This window comes from Passer montanus, unplaced genomic scaffold, assembly GCF_014805655.1.
Source record: "Passer montanus isolate IOZ18808 unplaced genomic scaffold, ASM1480565v1 scaffold15, whole genome shotgun sequence".
Lineage (NCBI taxonomy): Eukaryota > Metazoa > Chordata > Aves > Passeriformes > Passeridae > Passer > Passer montanus.
The window spans coordinates 3,369,238-3,394,953 of record NW_024362051.1 but is presented as its reverse complement, the minus strand read 5'-3'; the positions used below and the strand labels follow the sequence as shown (position 1 = coordinate 3,394,953).

Genomic DNA, 25,716 nt, shown 5'->3' with positions numbered 1-25,716 from the left:
AGTTCTTTGCTACTCTCAAGAAGATTGCATAATTAAGGCTAAAGAGCTGCAGGATAAAATTTATGTAATAATACTTTCTTGTATCATGCCCTACATAGGAGAATTTGAAAATATTTTTCAAGATTTAATGCATAAAGTGCCACAACACCCTTTATGTGTCTTAGTGCTAGAGACTAGAAATGTTTATGAAACTGGTCACTAAGTGCTATTTTTTCTTTTCTGTTGTTCCAAAAATCGAGAAAATTATGAAAAAATTTGAATAATGCAAATAATGTGTTCTTCTTGATTGGAGCTAAATTTCTTCTATTTTAATCTGAGAGCATGACTTTGAAGAGGAAGTAGAGTCATACTGTGTAGGTAACAGCCCATCATACAAACTTGCTTCCATTCTCAGTGCACAGGTTAAAAATACCCCCAACCCTCCTTTGCCTCCCTCCAAAAGTCCTACAGTGACTTCACACCCTACCAATTCAAATTACAAAGAGCAATAACTATTTGACCTTCTTTAACACTCTTTCTCTACTAATGCAAAATGCAAAAACACATAGTCAACAAAGAATAAGCATTGATCTGATTATCTTCTGCGGCTACCCAGTAATACTTATGCAAAACCAGAAGAAAACAATTTGGAATGCTTTCAAGCATCCTTCTAGTTCATTAAAACTTCCTTTCCTATCTTACTGTAGCAAATGTCTGGTCTGAAACAGAGCTGGTGGATTGTCCCCCTTAGGATTACAAAATCCTAAGGTGAAACAGCAGAATCTTGGAACTGCATTTGTTGACTTTGGTTATACAAATGCAGGAGCAATAACCAGGCCACTCCTGACAGCATGCTGTCACTCCAGTTTGCTCTAGTGCTAAGGACTTTATCTAAGTAATTCTGTTATTTGATTTCATCCTAGAAAAAGTATTATTGAAAAAGAAAATTCATTTTCTTCCCATTATTATTTTGAAAAACAAGGATTGTCAGCAACTCTATGACAAGATTTATAGAAAAACTAGCATACTATCAACTATAAGTATAGGAAAACCTTTGGATAGTTTTCCATTCTGAGAGAAAAAAATGCACCTTTGGTGACAAGAAAAGTAAAAAATTCCATCAAAACAACTTATTCTTAGAGAATATCAGAGACTACCTATAGAAAAAAAATCTTACAATATAAAAAAAAAAATAAAGGAAAAAGTAGCTTTTCAGAAAAGGGCAATGAGGAGTATTAACTGTATGACATTTAATTCATTTACTTTGGAAATGTAAACTGGGGAGCTACAAACTCTTTTTCCTTTGAGATAAAATTCCTATGATAGTGGAATTGTATTCCAAAGTCAAAGTTGCTAGCTCAAGGTAATACAAATGAACAAGGGAGAAATTGTTTAATGTTGAGAGCTGCTTGAAGAACTTTGATTATACCTGTATTCATGTTTTCCAACATTCATTTGGTTTAAAATTGTCTTCACATAAAAATGTTAGAATCAAAAAACAAGGAGGAAACTACATCAGTAAAACATGTATTTTTCAAAAACTACCATCAGTCATCTTCTTTTGAACTTCTAGAAATAATAAAATGTTTAAAATTGATCTGGTTGGGAGCTGCTGGGATGCAATTTGGAAACACCACTATCATTGATACATTAAAAACTGAAAGTCATGTCACAAATTAAGCCTCTGAGTTCAATAGAATGAAAGAGATCAAGGCAGCATTTTCAATGCTTTTTGGTTACCCCTCCTCCCCCACCTGCAGCATGTGCACATGAGCAGCAAAGTGGTTCCCAGGGAAGGTGGCCAGCAGAGCTGGGCCAGGAGCTGCCCCTGCTGCTGCCCATGGCACCATGGAGGAGCAGTGCAGCATTTGCTGGTGGGGATCTCTGTTTCCTGAAGAACCCTGGATGGCATTTCCATTCCGACATCACTTCCAGCAAACTCATGAGCCCCTTCAAAGCAAATATTTTGTTGGGTGTGAGAAGTTAACATTTGCAATTTTATTGCTTTGTCTCTTGGGCTTGGAGTATCCTTCTCTCTTTATGGCATCTGAGGTAACATCATGACTGTCCCAGAGTGAATGACCCCTGCATCATTTCTGCATCCAACCTCTCACCCCCCACCCTAAAGTCTGGCAACCTCTGTAGAAAGATAAATGCAAAACACTTTGAAAGACTCTTTTTGAGCATATCAGCCTTTTCTGATGCCTGTCACTTGTTGCAGCCTTACCTCTCTTTTACAAACCCAGCACCTGAACTTCTAAAAAAATAACAGGAGACCCCCCCCCGCCCAGAGATCTGGCTTCCAGGGCTATCACATCACATTGCCATGTGTCGGGTGCAGCCCAGCCTACAGGGTACAGCTCAATCCACAGCTCCCTCCCCTGTCCTGTGGGACTCCAAATGCATCCTTCTCCCTTTGTCTCACAGTGCTTTGGATCCACAATTGCCAGTTCATTCTTAAAAGCTTTCCAGGACATAACATTTTCAAATGTTAAAAGAAAAAATGTCTTAAAAAGACATTACCCATGGAGTTCACATTGATGTAACCTCACTTTTAAGATATTAAGAGGTTACACTTGTGGGCCTGAAAACATACAATGTGATGGCAATACACACTGTGACATGGAATGGGGACTCCCAGGGGAACCAGTTTTACAGTAGCTGTGAACTTCTATCCTGAATATGTCTGTCTGAGAAACAAATAGTTCTTCAAAGGTCTCCTCTTGAAAAGAGCAAGCCATTTAAATACCTTGTAGGATTTGGACTAGGGTGATTACATACACCTAGAAGATCTACCTCTACCTGTGAAGCTGCTAACTAAAGCTTCAAGATGGTTATCTGTAGTCTTTAAAGATTTTTTTCACGTCCTAAGTTTGATCTATTTGACTTCAAATGGCAATACTGGGCATAAATTATTCATGATTCATAGCTGACTCTTTTGAGGCATGATCTTCAAACCAAGCATCCCCTTTATCTCTGTTCCTCCCTTCAGGCCTGTGGCCTTACTCTTGGTATTAAGTACAGTTTTAGAACATTAGCTCATTGTTTGCCATATTTCATAGTTTCTTGCAGTTAGTTTCTTTAACACCTTCCACAGTTTTTTAAACTCTACATTTATTTACTATTTTAATAATAACCTAGTTCCTTCTACTTCAGTGTTTTTATTTCTTCTCTCATTTTAAAAATCCTTTCTTTCCACCCTCTAACAGATAAAGAAATAGTGGTTTTAAAGGCTTTTTCTTTCCTTCAACAGTTTTACTTTGTACCTGATGTCAATAACATCCTCCTAGAAAGCTAAAGAGGTTAAAAACACACCCAAACACATTTGCCATCTCCTTTCTTAGCATATAAATAACTGTTCTATTAGAGCTAGGTTTTTTTTCCATTTCATTTCCTCACCAATCACACCTTAGACAATTTTGCAACACCTACTTTTGCCAGCGGATGTTTCTGCTGCTGCCTCTGATTGTGAACAAGATTAATTTGCACATTGCTGAAGGTTTGCACCTGGCTTCTGCAAGACAAAATACTTAATAAACGAGAAACAATTTGGAATCTGCACACAGAGCAGGCCTTGTCCTCAGGCAAACTGATAGCAGGAGAAAGAAAATCATATTTGACTCTCAAATAATCGTCCGCAATAGTCTCTTCTAGAAGAGTGTCTCAAATAGAAAAGAAATATATTTATCATATTTTTATCAAAAATTGTTCTAAGTGGTTCTAAACACCAACAATAAGAACATCATATTTTTAATAGAGATGTGTAATCTGGAACACTTTCTTCTAGGGAATTTGGTAATCTCTTTATATGTTATGGTTTTAAACCATGGTTTTAACAGATTTTAGATGCTTACAAAATGTTGACAATAAATGAGCTACTCTCAAACAAGTCAACCTAAACACAGACCCAGATGTGTCTAGTGAAAATATCTTTCCTTTCATTCTGAGCTTTTGTATGTAGGATTTGCAGTATTTTAAAAGCACAAGTCATGCGTGTATGGCTGTATGTAATATAGTAATATATGCAACCCATCACTTATTTCTGTAATTCACATGACTTCATGCAATTTATATATTCTTTTTATTGAGCTCAGTTCAAGCATAAGTGTAACTACAGCTCTAAATCCTATGAGGCAGGCACCCTTCTTGAAACATGCCTACTAATGGGAGCAGCCTGTTCTTGTATAGTCTTTCCCATGTCCAGCAGGAGAAAAGCACAGCTCACGTGGGAGTGAGTGCAGTGTTTTCCAGCAGGACTATTTACATTTTACCATGTTGAGTTCTTGTGTTCAAAGGCATTTTCTTTTCTTACTGAGCTCTCTGAAGCCCAGGACATTTGGGAGGTGACCACCCTACTTTGGGTCTGATCTGTATAACTTTTGCTCTTTGATGTTTTACCTTCTCGAGTCTCATACTCAAGTAAAATTTAGTATTTTCTTAGTTAGTTGAATTGGTTTTCTGGGGGTTTAAAACTAAATATCCACTGATGAAATATCCTAAAATATTTAATTGAAGCTAAAAATAAACAGAATTTAAGCACTTAAAAAAAGAAAGGAAAAAAAAGTCTGTCTAATGCTGGAAGCTGAGCAATAAAGGCAGATGCATCCCTCCCTCCCAGCACCCCTTGGGCTCTTTGTTTATGGTACTGTCTTCCCAGTCATCTCCCTGTGCACCCACTGGAAGCGAGATGCTGCTGTTTGAGTGGTATTTCCTTGTATAAATATTTCTTCTGCTGGGGCGTTCAGACAGAATGAATCTGTGAAATCTGTAGCTCCCCTGCAGAACGTTGCCTCCACGCAGTCATGCCTTCTCTCCTCTGGAGAGGAAGTAGAAGGAAACGTCAAGTTTTATTGCAGCCCCAGGTTATGTACTACTGTCTCCTGGCCCTGAAAATAACTGGAAACATGAAAACCCAAGATTAAATGTACTGTATCCTCAAATTTCTCTTCTCCCCAAATGAAAGGCATTCAGAGGAATTCAAGAATGACCTCTGCTGTGCAAGACAATTCACAAAGATATAAAAGCAAATCTGAGAAGGGATGTTTATGAACTATATTAGTCACTTGCAGTTATTTCAGCAACCAGGACTTGCAGAAAGCTGATGAAACAGTACTAGTTTCAAGGGAGTTCTTCAACATGTCTGTGGGACTGCTTTTATTTAGATCAACATTATTAAATACTTGATTTTTTTATCTCATTGCAGTCACCAAATAGGCCTGTATCTAATTTTTATTAGCAGTTTTTAACCTAGACCTCAAAGTGTCACATTTATTTAATTCCCATTTTTACATCTTATATTTCTTTTATTACCCCTGGACTTGCCCAGACTCTCTTTTCAGACAAATCCTTTGCAGAGTCATCTAGAAAGTCCGAATACCATGGTACGGTATCAATCTTGTGCTTTGCCACCCCATAAAACAAAAACAATCACCATTTTGTGCTTGCTTTCTCTGACACGAACTGCTGAAAATTTCAACATGATAAAATTTACATAGTTTTGACAATCCTTATTCCATGCCATTTCATAATTCTGATAGTGTGTTTGATCTAAAGTACCAGGGATGTGTTGTACTTCGTACTTTGAAGCACAGAAACAGAAGTTATTTCCAGTTCCCCCTGCAGCAGGCAGGTTTGGATGCTGTCAGAAAGTGGTTATGCCATCTGGATACCTTAAAATGAATGAAATATTACATATAAGTTATATGTAATATAAAATATGTAATATAAAGTTTTATTATAATAAAACATATTTATTATATGCTGTTGCTTATATTGATGACTGCATTTTGTCAAAACCTCTATTATTATGGCAATAGATTAAATAATCAAAATTAAGCAAGTCATTATTTTAAACACGCACAGAGCCCTGCTATAGGTGCCTAATTTCCTTGAAGCAGACAGCTTTTCTTGAGGTATTCAGATAGCAACCAGACATCCAAAAAAGCCAAGGACTCAGGATGTGTCAGGCACAGCAAAATTCCTGACTGAACAGCACCCCAGCTGGTGCTGCTGCTTGCAAATGGTGACTCTCTACTTTCTCTCCTTACTTGATATTTCCTGTAATCCTCACATTTTTTAGCCTCTGAACTGGATGAACTTTTTGTCACAGGGAGTCAAAGAGGTTCTTGAGAACCTGAACAATTCCAAAGCATTCAGAGTTGAGACACTGAACTCTCATCCTTGGCTGATGCTTCCTAGGCAAGGAGGAACTGGAAAGAGCAGAAGGCACCATAAGTTGAAGATTATTTGCACACTGGAACTTAATGGTTCACTCGCAGAAGTAGCAACCCATTGCTGCTGTCATATCTGAATACTAATCCTGCACACTAAAAACCCTCCTGTGTTTGCTAATGCTAATGTAATAGCTTATTCACCTTCACAGACAAGCAAAAAAATTGTTTTTAATTATGTCACAAACTAGGAAAAAAAAAGTCATATCATGGGCAAACACACACAGTCAGTGATGTTCATTTTCCTTTCAGACTTCTGGCACTCACAGATAAAACCTTAGAGACAAACACACCTAAGCTTCCATTCAGTACATTTCCACATACTGACATTTCTCAGCAACAAAAAATTCTCAGGCTAAATCTTGTCTCCATGATTCCAGAGAGAAGGTGCAGACAAGAGTAATAGATTTTAATTACTGCCTAGTGTCATTACATTATTTCCTCCTATAATTAGAAACTAATGAGAAACGGAACACATTCTGTCAAATGAACTGAGAAAACAGCATTTCAAGTGGAATGAGTGGCCAAGGACCAAACAAAATCCAGAACTGTTGGGCAGAAAGTCATGTTCATACATAAAGAAATTTCATTTGCTTGGATGAGTCTAATGATTCATCTCATTTTGCAGAAGTTTCATCAGCTGAGATTGTAATTTCACAAACATAAACTAATTTCATCTCTCTTCTGCCTGCTCCCACAGGAAATCAAGGTGTTTAATGTCAGACATATTAACACACAGACATACACCTTAGTGCCTTACTTTTTAAAAACTGCACCAAAAAAAAGGCAGATCTCCTCCCATCTCCTGCCCTCCATCCAGCTGTGCAATGCAGTTAGGATTCATCCCTTGGAATGTAAATTGAAAACCAGGCTTGCAGCTATCTGAATCCCAGAGATAATCTTATATAAATGGACTACAGTGCAAGCTTTGTCAAAATCTTGGTATTGTTTTACCTCATTGCATAATCACAGCTTAGAAATGGATATTAAGAATTTCTATTATTAGACTTTTTGGGGAAATCTCTCGGCACAGTTGCTGTGCTGTACCAGCAATGACCACAGCTCACCTCATTTTTATGTAATGCCAGCAGTCAGGTAGGGAATGGCACTGCTTCCATGTACAAGTCTGTTAAAAGCAAACACCTGCAATGCCATGGCATATTTTCTTTCTTTGTCCTAAGTATTTACACCATTTTATTTAATTTTACATCGTGATTTCTCTATGACACAATTAGTGGTATTTTGCAGCTAAACCTCAGAGGGAAAGAGATTATTAAGCATTTTTGGAAAGGAAGAGACTCAATTTTTTTTAAACTCTCTGGCTCTTAAGCAGTCTAAAAATCTGTCAATGAAAGAACAAAAAGCTATGGAGGACAGCACCAATGAAAAGGGCATTTGGCAAAGAATGAGATAAGAAGATCTCAAGATCAGATCCCTGGGGAACAGTGTTCCCTCTGGTTTTGCTTTCTCCCCAGACTTCTCATTTCTGTCTGTGGGAACAAATATATCTCATACATATCAGCATATGATTAGTACTGTGGTCAAATTTCCATCCTGTCTTTAAGAAAATTAATTCAGTCATGTGCCCAGTGATCAAATACTTCAGCCAAAAATATTTTTGTGCCATATATGTAAAAACATTGCACAGTGACAAAAGACCAGTTTTAGAAAGACATTGGTACTGAACTTGACAGACTTATGAACTTTCTGATCTGTTGGAAAATGAAAAGAAAAATAGGTCACTTTAGGTTTCACACAAGACAATTATTGGAATAGGTTAAATCTGAATCCTCATAGAAAACGGTGTCTTGAGAACAAATATAATATTTTCTTTATGCCACTGTAACAGTCTAAGACATCTCACTGAACCACTGAGTCTGCAGGCTGACTCAGTGCTCCCACCAAGACAGTAAAAGCCAGCACAACTCCAAATATAGACCCTGTCAGGGAAGAAAAGAGATGGACACAAAAGCCAAATGAAGATTCATCAGGACAAACACTAATACAAATCTAAAGCTATTTATGTGATTTTTTATCCTAGATTAGAGCTGGACTGTACAATGTAATCCACAGTCTGATATTTGCTTGAGCTGGTAGAGAGGTCTGAATCCTGATACCAATTCTTCCCTTTTCCTGCATTTTCTGGGGACAGGGATCTGCCTCAGCCACTGCTGAGCAGAACATACACCAGAGTTCTGGTACCAACACCCGATTTGACATTTGTCTGCATTCGTTTCTTTTTCTTTCATTTTCTCTCCACTTGCAGCAGCTTTTGGGTAACCTCCACCATGCCAGGAGGGCACACAGTGGGAAGGAAATCAGCTGCTTTACAGGCAATGCCCCACAAGTTTACCAATTAGTTATTTGCTATTATTGCTGAATATCTGTCTAAAAATGGCACTAAGCCTAACTCTTTTATGAAGGATGCAGCATTTTGAATCCTTTTGGTCCCGGTTGCTATTATTTTTATAGTTTGTACTAATCCAGCAACCTTTTAAGAACTAGAGATATTTAGAAGCTCCTACAGGAGATGTTCATAGACATCATGCACTGCTGTTCTAATGGTATTTCCAGGTACCATGACTAAACCCAAGAAAACACATCTATTCCATCAAACTACCATTTACCACTCCTTCTTTTAAAATAAACCAAGAGCACTAGCTGTGTTCTCTGCCTAACAGAAAAAGACTGCTGGCCATGCTGACAGCAAAAGAGAGAGAGAACAAGGATGTATCTATTAGCTATTTATGAGGAAAAGAAGATAAATTCTGCTGCCACAGTTGTTCTTCATTAACAATTGATTCAGTTTATAGTCATTACTTGTAGCACAAAGGTGAGGCTACTTTGGGGATATTTCTATCACACAAGACTTGGCTTTGTCTTTAAAAGTGCTCCTCTAATACCAGACCCACACAAGTCAGCTGTGCCATTTCAGTGTTCATACAAACACTCAATGGCAAGAATTATTAGAAATTTTTAAGATTCTGTTTTCCACTGGCAGACTTGCAAGCTTTTCTCATTTCTATTCTGTGGTGACAGTGCCCTCCTGTGGCACGAGGTTTTGTTTTTGATTTTTCCCCTATGTATACTCCATCCAGAAAGATGAACTGCATAAGGTTTCCCATCTAGAAGCATGTAATTTATTTATATAGTTGTTTATATGAAGTAATTTTGAGAAAATGTTCAATTTTTATCTATATTTTAACATGTCCCTTTAAACAAATATTTTAAAAAGTGCTTGCTCCTCTCTGTATGGTTTCTGTGTAAATCTGGGGGATAAAAGCCCATTGGGTATCTGGACAGTGGGTGCACCTCTGTCTGTAGGAGCCAGGTGGTTGGTATTTGCTGCACAAACAAAACTGTGCTTATTACATACCATATAACCTACATCAATCCTAGTTTTTAGTAATTTGATATGTTCTTAAGGAGCAAATGAAGGCTAGAAATTCTGGGAGAGTTTGGAAAATACATTACTCTTCTGCTATCTGATTTTTTATTTTTTTTTTGGCAGTTTAACAAATTCATGTAGGGGAGAAAAACTTCAGATTTTAAAACTTTATAATAAAGGTACTTGGTAGCTTTTTCTGGTAATTATTGACTCATTACCTATGTTCTCCTACATAATTTGTTTTCTCCACAAATTTTAAAATTTTAAACACAAAAGGCACTACATTATAAATATTATCAGAATAACTAAAACAGACATTGATTTTTTAATACTACTAAACATTGACAAAATTATTCAACATAACCAAACACTCAAAGAAAATCCTGTTCAGACCCTGGAATAGAAGACTTGTCATTACTCAGGGAGAAGATCTCCACCATGAAACTCCTGACACCCTGGAGTCAGCATGAGGTGATGAGCTCATGTGCTATAAACTCTCAGCAGCACAGAGAAATGCTGGACATTTTAGGTAGTGGAATATATAAAGGAAAAACACAGACTGAGAAGAGAGCCACTTCTACCATCCCTCTGTTCCTGCCATTCAGAATGGTGTGTAGCTTTGCAAGAATCAGAAATAAATAGGCTTCTTATAAACTCTCAAAAACCTTATTCATATGGACATGCCTATGCATACATTCACTGTTTTCCAAAGCTTTTAAGTTAGCCATGAATGACTAATGATGTGAACACACAACAAGGCCAGCCCTTCACCTAATTGAATTTCCCTGTTCAAAACTCTGTATCCTTAACAGGAATGAAACACTGAATTTTCCCCAGTCAAAAACCATCTGAGAATGAAGTAACACATACGAGGAACTTGACTGTGTGGCCAATATATGATTTTTGAAGCTCTTCTGCAATTCTTTCAATAATTTAAATCCAGCAGTATTTTAAACAACAGAAAGAATCTCATAATACTAAGTGTGAGATAATCTTAGCTCTAAGTGCTGCTACCTGAACTATAATTAAGACACCAATTTCTTGTGGTGTTTTAGAGGTGTTATTTTCTCTTGCATTTGCACTAGCTTCCAAATCACTTCTGAGCACAAATTAGAGGCTTTTTTCCCCAGTACCTTACACTTTGCACAGTCACTTAAACATGCATAAAGAGAGCACTAATGGGTGTAATTCCCCATTCGCTTTGCACAGGTACAAACGACTCTTCAACCAGGGAGCAATGAAGGATCACACCCACTGAGCTGATTAAATCACTTAAGCACAGTGTACATTCCCTCTGGCTGTGCTTCCTGGCACGACTAATTCCTTCTATTGAACCTTTGGGACCTAGGCCAGCACATATGCACAGATGGTTCCTCAAATTAGGAATTCACTTCCCCTGCTGTAGAACAGAATCCTGGTATTCAAATCACTATGTCACACAAGTGTAGGCTAGGAGGAAGACCACAATTTCCAAAGTTCATACAGACTTCTATGAGCCTGTGTAAATTAGGATGAACAGGACTGTTAGAAATAAAACCTTTTGCAAGGGTTTACTAAGGTCACAAGCACTGAATACTGAGGTATTAATCTAATTTTCAAATTATCTCCTACTCTGGAAATGACTTAAGGTTCATGCACTTTCTCTGTGTGCCTCAAGAGAAGTATTCCATTTCCCATTCAGTGTGGCAGCATGAAGATGCTGTCTCAAGTCAAAACACTGCTCTGTATCTCTTGATCTTCCAAACGTAATTGGGAGGAATATGCACTTAGTAGAAAATATGATATGAGCATTTATACGTGAGGATAAATACAACCTGGATACCATTTTCCAGAGGGAGTGCATTCTGGTTTAAATATATGTGATTGTCCTTTTCATGATGAAACTGGTTAATTTGCTATTGTGTTTTCAGATGAAGACTGTCTATAAGCAGATACAAACACAGATTACTACAAAGGAATAAGAAGAAATGTGTACATTCAGAGAAAGAGAGGAAGGATCTAAATATATGAAGGATCAGTTATTATGCTCCTCAGTGTAATAAGATTATTTTTTCCAGGGAAATTTTGTATTTCTTTAAAAACTGAAAATTATGGAGGTATTGCTTTCTAGACACGTGTAATAGAAACATACCTCAGAATGGACAATAGGAATGTACAGTAGAGACCTACATAAGGTGAATGGCTAAGCAATCCAATATCTTCTAATTACAATGCCAAACATTGAGTGCTTAAGTATGTTCTCTTATAAAGATACTGTCAGGTTGCACTATTATTCATTTCTAGAAAACTCCAAAAGTGTATTAGTGTTCCAAACAGCAATCTGGCAGTCTGAGAAGCTTTCTTGCTGCAGCAGACAATATTGGACAAACAAGAGACAGAGCTCAGGGAAACAGGATGAAGTAATAATGAAACGATTATAGATTTGCCAAGTGAAGACTAATAAATGACATTGTGCTGAGGATCAAGTCTAGCAATTTTTTACTAAACTAATGTCTTAGTTTGACAGCTTCATGCAGGCAACACACCAGGAGTGAAAAATCACCTGAGGCACAGAGTTAATCTGAAAATAACAGAGTATTTAAACTGGTCTCAGCTAAAGAGCTGAGAAGTGCATGAATAGAGTCAGAAAATAAACCAAATCTGGATAAAAACAGGGCTGGGGCAAGATTCCATCAAGAAAGGTGTGATTAAAGCAAAGCACTGTCAAGTCCATGTTCCACAGGGGACTTGATGCATTTGACGTTTTGGTTGTATGTGTTGCGACAACTGAGACTGAGTCTTAAATTTCATATCTCAGGTCTTGCATTATTTTGTATGTTCAGAGAATTTTTTATTCAAAATCTCAGAAGACCTGCTGTTATATCGTTCCAACATCACTTAAGTAAACTTGGCAATCCCAGCAAGATACTTCTCTGGAGCATTCCACCACTTAGTCCTCTTTTCCTTATCTCGTTATTGTCAGAGTTTTCCCTGGCTGGCAATTGAATACACGTGGCTTTTCACTCACTCCCCACCCACCAGCCCACCCCAGCAGGGAGGAGAATCAGAAAGAAAAGGTAAACCTCATGGGCTGACACAGGAACAACTTAATAATTTAATCAGAAATATGTAAATAACACTAGTTATAACTGCAATGATAAGGGGAGAAGGTGACAGAAGCCAAGAGAAGCAGGTGATGCACAATTCATTTGGTCATTACCAAAGACTGATATTCCCAACCCATCCCCAAGCAGTGACTGGCAGCTCCCAGCCCACTCCCCCAGTTCATGTACTGGGCAAGACATCCCAGGGTGTGGAGTATCCCTCTGGCCAGCTTGGGTCAGATGTCCTGGCTGTGCTCCTTCCCAGCTTTTTCTGCAGCTACTCACCTGCAGAGCATGAGACAGAAAACTCCTGAACTTGGGGTAAGAACTGCTTAGCACCAACAAAGATCAGTGTGGCATCAGCACCATTCTCATGCTAAATGCAAACACAGCCCTGTGCCAGCTACTCAAAAGAAAATGCACCTTGTCCCAGACAAAACTAGAACATATTACTTCAAGGCTAAAAGACATATTAAGTACATTACCAAATTATTAACTTGCCTTGTCCTGGCAATTCGTAAATTCCATTTGTTTTTCTTACTTTTACCTCAAAAAAAAAAAAAAGTCATCTGTACATCCCACTTCCCAAAACCCCAAGAAAGCAAGGTAATACATTAACATTATTCCTTTCTTTTGTAAGGATCTGAAACATTCCATAACACAGCAGTGCTTGCAGCATCAGCAGGCTTTCAGATGAAAAAGTAAGATATAATTTAGAAGAATTTATACATCCTTGAGTGACTCATCATATTGGTCAATTCCACACTGCCTGGCAAGTTATAGTTGACACTGAAGTTTTTACATCCCCTGATTTAACTTCTACATTAGTAGAAACCTTAAAACTCATATAAAATATATACGGTCTCTTATTTCCCTGAGCTTTCAGTTAAACCTTTCCAATTCTCCAATGCATGAGAAATAAGGTCTGTCAGAACAACACTATGGACTTTTAAAGTACAGGAACTGATAGAGTTTCCTACAAATACCATTCTGTAATAGTTTGGATTTTTTAAATGCAAGTATCAGTTGGGGAAGAAAGCCTTTGCATAAAAGAATGTGCAATAATATTTGTGAGGGCTGAAAAGTCCTACAACAATTATATAACTTTTGAACTTTTGGAACCTTTTAGTAGGGAGATGTTCTTTCTAAACATATTTGCTTATGAAGTTGTGTATTAAAAAAATAAAAAAGAAGGAAAAAAAAGAAAAGAGAGAATTTAGTTTGATTAGATGTGAAACACTTGCACTTAGAGTGTCTCCAGTTTGTGTAGCAGATGTCCTGTTGTCACTGTTAATGCTCTATGGGAATGAACTGCCCTCTGAAGTGCACCTTCGAGATGACAGAGAATTCAAAGCTCTGCTTCACTGCCAGTGGCTGGACTAAGGCCTTTACAAGTTTGGTTTATGTTTTACATGGTCTTGTGGATTACATTATGAACAGCAACAAAAAAATTGAAATAATGCATACACTACTGTAAAAATATTAGTGTAATAGTTTACTGTATAAAGAGCATTCCTTGGATTAAGGGAAAATCCCGACAAGTCTCCACGGACACCAGGGGATCACTACTAAAACCAAACCAAACAAAAAAAGTAATTGGAAATGGTCTATAAAATGGAAGGACTGAGGTTGCTCTCTCTCTACACACATAGGTGTATATTCACACGTTAACCACAGCACCCCTGGGCTGGTTTGCACATACAGCTGTTGAACAAGGACTGTGTGCGAGGGAGGGCTTGCACTATGCCCTGATTCAGATCATCACTATCTAGCTCTTCTCAGCACAGGTGCTGAGTTTTGCATTTAACTCTAATCCTGTAGAAAAGTTCTGGTTTGTATACTGAAGTCTGATATTTTCTGTTCCTTTGAATACAAGGCAGGAGGGTTACAGCTGCCAAACAGTTGGGCAAAAAGACCTGTGCAAGTATAGGACAAAAAATAAGGAGCAAGTAGTTACCTGGGCTCTGGTACCTCACTCATTTACTCCAAAAGAGTCCGTAGCAGTTGAAACTTCAGTAGAAAGAAACAAGAACGGCAATAAAACACCTAATTCTTAAACTTTAATTCTGGGTCTTTTTGTACCTTTTTCTGTTCTGATCTATATTTGGGTTTATATTTCATCTCTTCCATCTGGAAATTCTTTGCCCCATTAAATTGATATAATAACAGTGAGCATAAAATCCTTCTCTTTAAAAATGTTTGCATGGAAGTAAACCAGCTACTGCTACAAGTGATCTCTGCCATATCATAGCAGAATCAAATTGAAATAGCAATGCTATTAATAGCATATATGAAGGTAAGTGAATAAAGGGATAATTCCAAAAACTGAAAAAATAATCATTCCTTAGGAAGTTAATATATGATCCAGAGAGATGAAGAATGAGTCATACTGTAAATTTATGGCTTCAGCTTTGCAGTGCTGCTGATGAGTGCTGTTTTTTCGATAGGTTGGTTGGACTTTTTTGGTTTATGAAGGATATGCACATACAAGGCAAAGTTATCTGTGACCTAAGGAAATCATCAGAGTGTAATTATTACACTTGTTCACTCATATTCAGATGTATCAGCTTAAAAACTGCATATCTAAAATCTGGGAGATTTATGTTTTTGGTTTAATCATAATATAATTAAACTAAAGCCAGTCAACCCAGGAATATAAACATTCAAATTAAAAAAAAATAACTAAGAAGCGCCACTTGAAAAATATCTCTGAAGTTTCTTCTGTGGTCAGGTTCAAAGGGATTATTTTGGGAGAAATTTAAATTTTTTATGCCAGAGAAGAAGGAACTCAATATTAACTAAAGGTACTGATCTAAGCAGAACTTGCATTAGCCACAGAGACTCTTTGATAGTGCTGGAAAACTAGCTCACTCTATATTTGCAAATCATATCCTGTTTCCATTAGAGACTTCTCTGGGCTGCATTTCACTGAATTGCAATGAAGTCTTTGTACCCTGGGGTTCCATAGTTCCTTTGCAATCAAGATTTTTCCCAGGAGTGCTGTAATCTGAAGTAAAGATAAGAACTAGGGGTTTTTTTTAGTGTAGGGAAAAAACTCACAACCAACAACAACAACAAACCCCAGCAAAAAACAAAACAAAAAGCCCACAAATCCTACCAATGAACCAAAAAAACCAAACCAACAAAACCCAAAAACTAAAAAACAAACCACATCAAAAACTGAAGCTTGGCTGTGTTCCTGAACCCAGATGGAATTTACTTAATAATTTGAGAGGGGAAGAGAACCTGGAAAGACAATCACAAACTACTGAATAAGAATGATGTGTTATGTACACCTGAGGAACTTCCAGCCCAGCTTTTGGGGTCACTTAGGAAATGTGAGTTCAAATTATTTTAAAGGAGAATACAACACAAGACCAGCAGGAAAATAAAATAAATAATTACTGACACAGCATAGCCCTGAAGAATAGTTAAGAGCATTAAAAATTTAGGAAGTACATCTGAAAGCATGCAACACTTGAGAGTGGAGCTGGGAGCACACTGATGGGGACACAGAGACTGAAGGAAGGACCCCCACCACACCCTGGGCTGCTGCTGGGATCATACCAGTCACGTGTGGTTATGAGGAGTTACTCTGGTAGAAGTTCTGCTGTGCAAGGCAGGTTACCCTTGAAATCATACAGCAAAGTTCCCCGAGTTAATCTGCACGACTGCTAATTTTCCTAGTGTGGTAAATCCACTGGTTCTTGAGCTAGAGCTGTGTTAAAGATGTGTGTGTGTATTTGCTATCAGTACATCTGGTGAATCGGGTTAATATTTATGCACACACACCCCAGATGTGAAATAGGAAAGCTCTAGCTCTTACATACAAATTTTATGTTGGTTTTCTAAAACATTATTCTATTTGTTCTGCTTTTGTTTTACAGGAGACTATGTAGTCATGTCTGTGTTCTTTAACCTGAGCAGGAGAATGGGTTATTTCACTATTCAGACCTACATTCCCTGCACACTTATTGTTGTCTTGTCCTGGGTCTCATTCTGGATTAATAAGGATGCAGTTCCAGCCAGAACATCACTGGGTGAGTTTATCTTTCCTGTTTCCTTCAAGCATTATCATGTTTAATTGACACCTCTGCAGGTTATCAGTTTGTAAATATGAGAACAGACAACCTCACATGAACTCTCCTCATTTAGAGGAATGCAGTAATTTCCAAGGAATAACACAGACTGAGCTATATTTGCATGTCTTCCTTTTTACCATGTCAGATTCTGACTATTGTAGACTGTCAACAATAAAAGATTTCACATTTTTTCTGATTTCAGCAGAATTTTTATAAACACCAAGAGGATGGGGACCCACAGCTGGATTAGAGGCAGGGTGCATTAGTTTCACTTGTTCTACTTCCATATTATGGTGACTGGCAACACAAATTAAATAACTACCTAGAAGGAAGCCACCAATCTGGCTGTGTGTCAAAGTGGTAATAAGGGGAGAATGTACCACCATGACCACTTTAGAAACCAACAATCAAGTATGGACTTCAGGAAAAAAAAATCAACGGAATTTGGTGGTATTCAAAACCTTATACATGAAAATGTGACATGCAATTAATCAGAATTAGAAATTTCTACACATTTAGCAACTTCTCCACAAATAAACTAAGAGACCAAATTAATCTTGTGCAAAGAAGCTGTAACAGTAAGAAAAAACAAAGCAGAAACATTCAGCTAGAGAAACTTTAACACATTTTTTACATTAAATCCACACAAGTGAGAATTATTTCAGTTTTTCCTTCTGCATCTTCATTTCTTCAGAGAACCACAGCACAGAGCATTGGAGTGGAAAATAGGGTACACAATTTTCATTCCAGATTCTCTAGAAGGAACATAACAGGGGACCAGTGGCTTCAATAAAAGAAAGCTTTAAGCATTTTATTGTTTTTTTTCACATCCTCTTTAAAAAGAGGCTATAAAATCTGTTTTAAAGTAGTACAAAATTAATAAAGGCATTCAGCTATTATTTAAAATTTTACCTAGGTACACAAAGCAGAGTTCTCCCTCTGTTGAGAATTAATCTATTTGCACCAGTAAGAAAGTAAAACTAACAATGCAATAAAAAATGTGGTAGATTTTAACTGTTCTGATGTATTTTTTAACATTTTTCACATTGCAATACATGCAATAATGTTCTGAAAGGGAAGGGATGGTGAGACATGTCACAGTACTTCTATTTTGTAGATCTTTCTCTTGTTCTGTTTAAGCATTAGAGTGCATAAACCCTAAACTTCAATTTCAATAAAAATACAAACTCCCCAGAAGTAAACTACAAAACCAAAACCTTAAATTAAATGTATCAGAATTCATCTAACCAAAGTACTCTACAGAGCAGCACTGGCAGTGACCACGCAAAAATGTTGCATTACCCCTGTTAATCCTCTAAGCTCCCATTTAGCTGGCATTTCACTGCTGGAGTGTGCTACTGAATACCTTTGCTGCGTGTTTGAAATTGTTTCAAAACCAGCCACAGAGAGATAACTGGCAAAATCAGCTTTCTACTTGAAGTAATGTTATTTCTGTTTTTCTCTCTATTTACTAGGAATTACAACTGTCCTGACAATGACCACCCTGAGTACAATTGCTCGTAAATCTCTTCCCAAGGTCTCCTATGTGACAGCCATGGATCTTTTTGTGTCAGTCTGCTTTATTTTTGTGTTCTCTGCACTGGTGGAATATGGAACTTTGCATTACTTTGTCAGCAACAGAAAGCCAAGCAAGGATAAAGACAAAAAGAAGAAAAACCCAGTATGTATCTTTTTACCAGCAAGGCCTAAAATTTAATTAATTTTTCTGAGAAAGCATTTAAATCCCCCTTTATAACTATCCCTTTTTTCCATACTTTTCTATTACCTATAGCCCCATCCTTCATAACAATAGGAATGCAAATATTCACTTTGAGAATCAAAAACATATTACAGCTTTCTGGAAGAACTAATTAGAAGAACTAATTTCTTAGTATAACGATCTTTTTAACCAAACTATTCTGCACAACTACCACAACTACCAAAGCCATTATTTATGCTATATATAGATCTCTTCATAGAAAAAAAATCTCAGTTTCTCTGTATTAGTATTAGCAATTTCTGTGCCACTATCTTATGTCCACATTATTAACATGACTACCTTGTTTACCAGGACTACATTTAAACTTTTATATTCAAACTTTGGTGTGTTTTTTCCAATTTCCCCTTAGCATCTGTTTACTTTCTATTATTTCCTTAAATTCTTTTTTTGTATATTTTTTACCTTATTTACCTACTTTGCCTTAGAAAGTGATTTTTCAGTAGTTTATAATGATACTTATGGATATATGCTACCCAAAAGTAAAAATAATGTATATAATAAAAGCAGTGAAAAAATCCTGGGAACACCCTCAGTAACAATTTGGGCTTTTGCCCAGAGAGGGAAAGAATTTGATGCTTATTTTGTCCATTATTTCTCCTTGCCTTTGGCAACTGCACTGACAAATGTGTAGTAACAATTTGGGCTTTTGCCCAGAGAGCGAAAGAATTTGATGCTTATTTTGTCCAGGACAGATTTCTCCTTGCCTTTGCCAACTGCACTGACAAATGTGTTGTCTAGAATCTCTAAAACATTTAGCTTAATCATCTCCCCCCAAAAAAAACCAAAAAACCCCAACCCCCCCCCAAAAAAAAAGAAACTAACAAAAAGCCCCAAACCCAAAACACCCACATAAAAGAAAAAAACCCCACCAAAACAAACAAACAAAAATTTAAACCAACCAAAGGAAGAAAAAGTGAAAAATGTGAAGGACAAATGTTTTACATTTAGAGAGTATTTTTATATCCATATCAGGCATTTAACAAAGAATAAAGTAATTTATACTTGTTCTGCTAACATATTCAAAGATTTTTGAAGCTATTCTCTTTTAGTTTTAAAATACATCGTAAAAATGGATATAGAAAAAATAGCACTTAAGGAACCTTTCACTACATACTATTCCTATAATTTCAAGTTTAAAAGCTGCTGAGAGGTAGACTGTAAAAAAAAAGGTAAAATGATCAAGTGATGTGTCCTGTGTTAGATGGACGTAGAAGTGTCTGTGTGTCTTATGCAGTCAGGTAGAGGACCAAAACTAAATGTACCTCAGATTTAATTGTTCTTTACATTGCTTGTCTGTTTCTGAGAAGAAACAGAACTATAAATGCTTGCCAGAATCTTAATGACAGAGTCTAACAACCATAAAAGTTGTGTTCAGGGCACAGTCTGCAGGTAAAGTCTTCTTTCTAAAAGGGGCTTCTATAAAATGGGAATGACTTCTTTCAAAGCAGTTCAGCATAAAAGACCGGCATTCCCTCAGGATCTGAAAACCTAACAGGAGTTTGATATCTTATGTCTTTGGCCCAGATGTAAACAGGAAAGTGACAAATTGAAAATGTGGGGGATTTTCTGTTACAGATACTTGTTTCAATTGCTGTAATCCCAATCTTTCTATAAATTGAGTTCTTTTTGACTTACCATGTTTTAGAAACATATTTTTAATTTACATTATTTTTGTCTCTTTCTTTCCTTTCTTTAATTTAAAACAAAACCCTCTGATTCTCTTTTCTGTCTACAAAATGAAAGCTTCTTCGGATGTTTTCCTTCAAGGTATAATGTTTTTTGGAATGGAAATTCACTGCATGCGACTGCTGAATTTAACTAGTAGAGCTTAGATGAGAGTGGTGTTTTGTTTGGTCTTTTAATTAATGAGAAAACTCCTCAAGCTACTTCCTAATTAAGTAGAATGGTTACAAATTTCTAAACAATTTATTGAGTTGATTCAGCAGCCCAAATACCACTATGGTTCTGAACTTACCTAAGTTCAGGAGTGACCAACATTATTGGATCGCATGAATTGAGAGAGTTTAACATTAAAACATTTCTGCTCCTCTGTCTCAATTTGCCATGGGATCCAATAGCACCAGCTAGCCTAAAACCTGCAATACACCCTTTTAGAACTCAACTCTGACCCCAGATTTTTAACCTTTGAGATTTCACTCCTAATTATAAAGCCAAATTATTCTGATGTTGACCTGAAAAAAAAACCTCAATGTCACCATCAATTACTCAAATGCTATTCATTATGCAAAAAAAGAAAAAAGAGTCAGAGTTTTGAAAGGGTTTAAGATGCATATAGATTCTAACGTTGTCAGTGGATGAACACACTGAGAAAATTACCTAATATATCTAGTTGTGTTCCATATTGAAACCTTATTTCCCTTCAGAAATGCAGAGATTTTATTAAATTTTTTTAAGGGTTGGGGGGGGGAGGGGAAGGGGAAGAAACCACATAAAATAAATGACATTCAATTTCCATACTTATGGAATGGAATTGTTGTACTTCCCTAATAAATATCGGCATGAAATTTCAATGCCAATCATCCCAGCATTCACCCAGTGAATGTGTTTTTTAAATGTTTAACTTGCTCAATTCATTCTAATTATATGTATGTAGATATACATGTACAGCTACTATATAAAATTCAGAACATGTTGAACCTCCTAGCTTGTGAGCATTAGTAGGTGGTGAGCTGCAAATATTCAAATAATTGGAGAGTCTTATAGAGGTTCTCCTAATCTTATTCAAAAAAATCTACATTTTGTCTTTTTCCTGTGTATACATATTCTTTTTTCTCAACATGAACAACCCCTTTTAAAATCCTGCATTTCCAATTGATTCAGTTCCTTTCATGCGCAATACAGAAATTGCCTTCAGATATCAAGCAGCTACATAAACTATAAAACAAAAACTTCAAATACCATCAATTACATTCCTGGATGTTTCGTTTAACCTCTCATGTTTACTCAGTTTAGCTTTGAAGCTGATTTCCCATGGCTGTTAACTTTAGATTGGTTTGTGCTGCTTTCCCCTAATGGGTATGATGCAACTGCATTTAATAAGCTCAAGGTAATTTTGCCACTAGAACACCTCAGCAATTTCCCATGTACCCCCCAGAATGATCATGCACATGCTGACCATCATCCCCAACCAGTCTGGTGGTAATAACAGTTTCTCCCTCTGCCATCTTTTTCTTCTTTTGCTGCTCCACCTTAGGCACCTACTATTGACATCCGCCCCCGATCAGCTACAATTCAAATGAACAATGCTACACACCTCCAAGAAAGGGATGAGGAGTATGGCTACGAGTGTCTCGATGGCAAGGACTGTGCCAGTTTTTTTTGCTGCTTTGAGGATTGTCGGACGGGGGCGTGGAGGCACGGCAGAATACACATCCGCATTGCCAAAATGGACTCCTACGCCCGCATCTTCTTCCCGACTGCCTTCTGCTTGTTCAACCTGGTCTATTGGGTATCATATCTGTACCTTTAAAAGCAGTAGGAAATCAGTGATATGAGCCTTACTCACTGAATTTCTTAGAGAGATGGTTTCCTAAATCCACTTGAAGTATTTATGATGCGCTTTATAGTGATCTGAATTCTTTAGTGCCATAATCCCGTAAATATCAGTCATATCATTTGTCCAAAAACTGCCATCAGGTTATTGTGAATTACATGTCCATTCCACATGCCAAAATAATTTAAAAATAAAATCATGTCAATAGGTAATATACACCTATACCTGCTGGAATACAGAGAAACAGGGCAGACAGGACAATGGGAGCATAGCAACATCACTTAATAGTTGATACTGTGGTTCCACACAGGAGTGAGAGAGAGAATTCCCAGGTAAAGTGCTGTACAGTTTGTTAACATTGGGTATAATTATGCTGTAGCTTTATTCTCTGTGGGCTTTTCTTTTTGGAAGAGTCATCTCTCACTTTGAATAGGTATTATTAAGCTAGGAAAATTAACTTCTACTCCCACCAAGATGAAAACAGACCTTTCCCTTTGCCATCCCTTTAAGAGCACATGTACAATGCTGTAAATATTTCAATACCTTATAGTACATAAAGCCTAGTGCATGCATCTTTTGGGGGCCAAAATAAATGAAAAAAGGTACTATAAAGTTTTGTCTTTTATTTTGTGTCTCTGGATGTGCTATTGTAATTGAAATGTGGACAAACCTAATTTTCTTTTTTCTTGAAAAATTGCCCCTCTCCCTCGTGCATGGAAGATCCAAGCAGACAGCACTGTCATGCAAGATATTAGAGAAGCCTTAAGGATTCAATTAAATAACATATAGACAAATCTTTTTGGCCAATATAATAGCTCATAAAGTGTAATGTATGTGTCCTCTGCAGTTGTAGCTTCATTTCCCATTGGTAATGTTGCTATATTTCAGCTGAATCTCCAGTAATTATACATTGCAAGATCAGCTTCTGAATTTAACCCATGTGCTTCTATTGTTCTTATCCCATGTTGAGCTCCACTTTTTTCCTTACTCAAGTGTTTGTGGGGGTCTTTTATTCTTTAATCCAGTACAGGAAATAGCTTTTATTCTACATATATAGATGTCATTTTTACATAAGATCTTCAAGTTAATTTTGAAACACTAGTCCTTCTATTGTATATACACACACAATTCTCTGCCCATTCATGTCCTCGACCAGCAATAGTTGTTGTCAGTGCTGCTTTCACTCAGTGAGTACCTTTACTAAAACCAACCTTTACCATGGCTAGCACAGAATTTATAGATAGCCTTGAAAATAAAAGGGAACAGAGGGTGTCTTGGCTACTAAATCACATGTATGCAGTTATGTATGTATTTAAAACCTTCAACCCACCTGGGTGAATCCTGAAAACCACTGGTTTTCAGAACCTGTATGATGCTCAATTATGCAACCTCAAGCACATGTAAATATGACTGATGGTTTGGTTTTTTTTTTCATTTGTCAAAGATGCAAAATACCACCTCCAGAAAAGTGGGCTTGCAGCTTAAAAAGGGACACCTATAGCTCATCACTACAGAATCATTATTAATTGAAATGGAGGAAAAGGAGAGTTTTCCAATGTCTGTATAGTTTTGGAAATAAAAATGTATAAAAAAGGAATATCTCTTGATCATCCATTGCTCCTAGTCCAATGTATTTGAAAACATTTTAATAAAGGAATTGCACACACCTGTGGACTTTTTCAATAAAACTACTGCACTCAACTCCAGTTCTTCTGTGATGAGTTTGTTAACAGCATGCTTTGAGAATTAGATTGATTGACCAGTTGGATTCATCAGCTGCCTAAATGTAAGTGATTATAATCCTTATAACCCTCTGCATTGTCTCATTTTGTAGTCAAATGGCTCACATATAACTTGAAAGAATGGAGACTAACTCTTTTGAAGATAATCTTATTCTCCCCCCCCCCAAAAAAAAAGTAAAAAAGCACTGAATTGGAAGTACTCTAAAGAGAAATAACTTTCCTTTATCTACTTAGAGAGTCACCACTATCTGAATGAGTGCCAATCACCTTTCACATAGGAAGGTGTTTCAGATGGTACCTCTAATTTTTTTTCCCAGTAGTTAGTGATTTAAGAACTTTTATTTTCTTGCAATTAATAAGAGTGACTAATTTTATACATTACAAGTTTCAATTTTTCCCTGCTCCCATATAGGTTTTATACATAATTGCCAAGAAACTCAGTCCAAAGCAGCCCTTTAATGCTCTCAGTCCAAGTGTCTTTTGGTTGACATACACAGAATTATTTTTTTGTCATGATCTGCAGAATTAATGGGAAACTAAGCACTTCACCCTAGTTCAGCCACCAGGTTACCTGTGTGTAATAAAACCTGCAGTACTGATGAATCAGATTCAATAACGAGGAACAAATGATCCAATCCCTCATTTGTGCAAGTTTGGCTTCTCCTTCCAGCAAGGGACAAGTTAAGAATTGATATATCCTCACCTCAATAATGCAAACCATACAAACTAGAAAAGTGTGCCACACCTGCCCTAAGGAGGTGAATGAACTTTTCTCACCGTGTATCACAACACGAAATAAAGGAAATGAGACCCTAATCAGTGATTACAAAAACCTCCCTCCTGCCACACTTACTGAGGGGATTTGTCATTCCCTTCTGGGGAAAATGGAGGAAATTCAGAAGGATTGTTCATGAAGAAACACGTAATTCCCAGCAAGAAACGGACATCAAAGCGCAATCTAAGTGTTCCTCTAATAGGGATTATTTACCTATCCAGTACAGAAAAAACCTTTGTGTTGCAAATCCAGATTGCCACCACAGTACACAAAACATTGGGTGTGATAAATGCTATTATTCAGAAGAAAACTGCCCAGAAACCTATCTACAGAGACATGGTCATGTATACATATCAGAGAAAACATTATGCTAATGTATACATTCTACATACTGACTGTCCCAGTTGTATTCCAGGGAACAAACTCACTCCTGATGCACCAGGCTTGCTGAGATGTTTTTCAAGCTCATCACACTGCAAATAAATATTACTGCTCTGGGATGTGTCTGAGGATGTTCAGACTGGTATTGGAGGTTTTATCAAGTATACTCTAGTGGCACAATTATTTACTTGCTATTTACATTCCAAGAGGATGTAATATCCTGAATGAGACAAGACACTGTTGTCCCAGGGATTATACCAAAACAGGACATCTTCAAAGCATTTATAAATCTTTATACATTTATAACATTTACAATCCCATAGTGTAAATAAAGAGCTGGTATTCAGGGAGATCACATGACTCAACAATAATTCTCCTATTTTTTATGTTAGCCAGCCCCCCAAAAAAACATTTTGCCAAGCAAGTTGGAATAATTTTAGTCTCTGTACAATAAAAAAATGCTAAAGATACACACACAAAAAAGGGGAAAAATAACCAAGGAGTCTTTTTTAAAATCCTGCCTACCTCATTTGCACCTCATTTTCCCACAATTACATAAATCTATACCACAGTTGTACTAGCCCAATAACAGTGTGTCAGGTTCAGTGACACAGCTATTGGAGATCCAAACATTTAGACCTCCTGCCACCTGTGCCCCCAAGGCCCTTCAGTATTAAAACATGTAGAAAAAGAAAAAAAAGCATACTTATAAAAGAATTAGGCAAGTGAATAATGTCAGAAAAGGAACAAGAAAGCTCTGTT

The 25,716-nt window shown here is 37.0% G+C and overlaps 1 protein-coding gene across 1 annotated transcript in view; it reads left to right on the top strand.

The window, feature by feature from the left end:
- The window catches only part of GABRG2 (gamma-aminobutyric acid type A receptor subunit gamma2), a 61,914-nt gene extending 38,157 nt beyond the window's left edge, over positions 1-23,757 (top strand). Inside the window, exons 7-10 of the mRNA XM_039701581.1 lie at positions 16,568-16,720; positions 18,238-18,443; positions 20,286-20,309; positions 21,757-23,757. Coding sequence (XP_039557515.1) covers positions 16,568-16,720; positions 18,238-18,443; positions 20,286-20,309; positions 21,757-22,032 — 659 coding nt within the window. The 3' untranslated portion in view covers positions 22,033-23,757. The remainder of the gene's footprint in view (positions 1-16,567; positions 16,721-18,237; positions 18,444-20,285; positions 20,310-21,756) is intronic.
- The last annotated feature ends 1,959 nt before the right edge of the window (positions 23,758-25,716 follow it).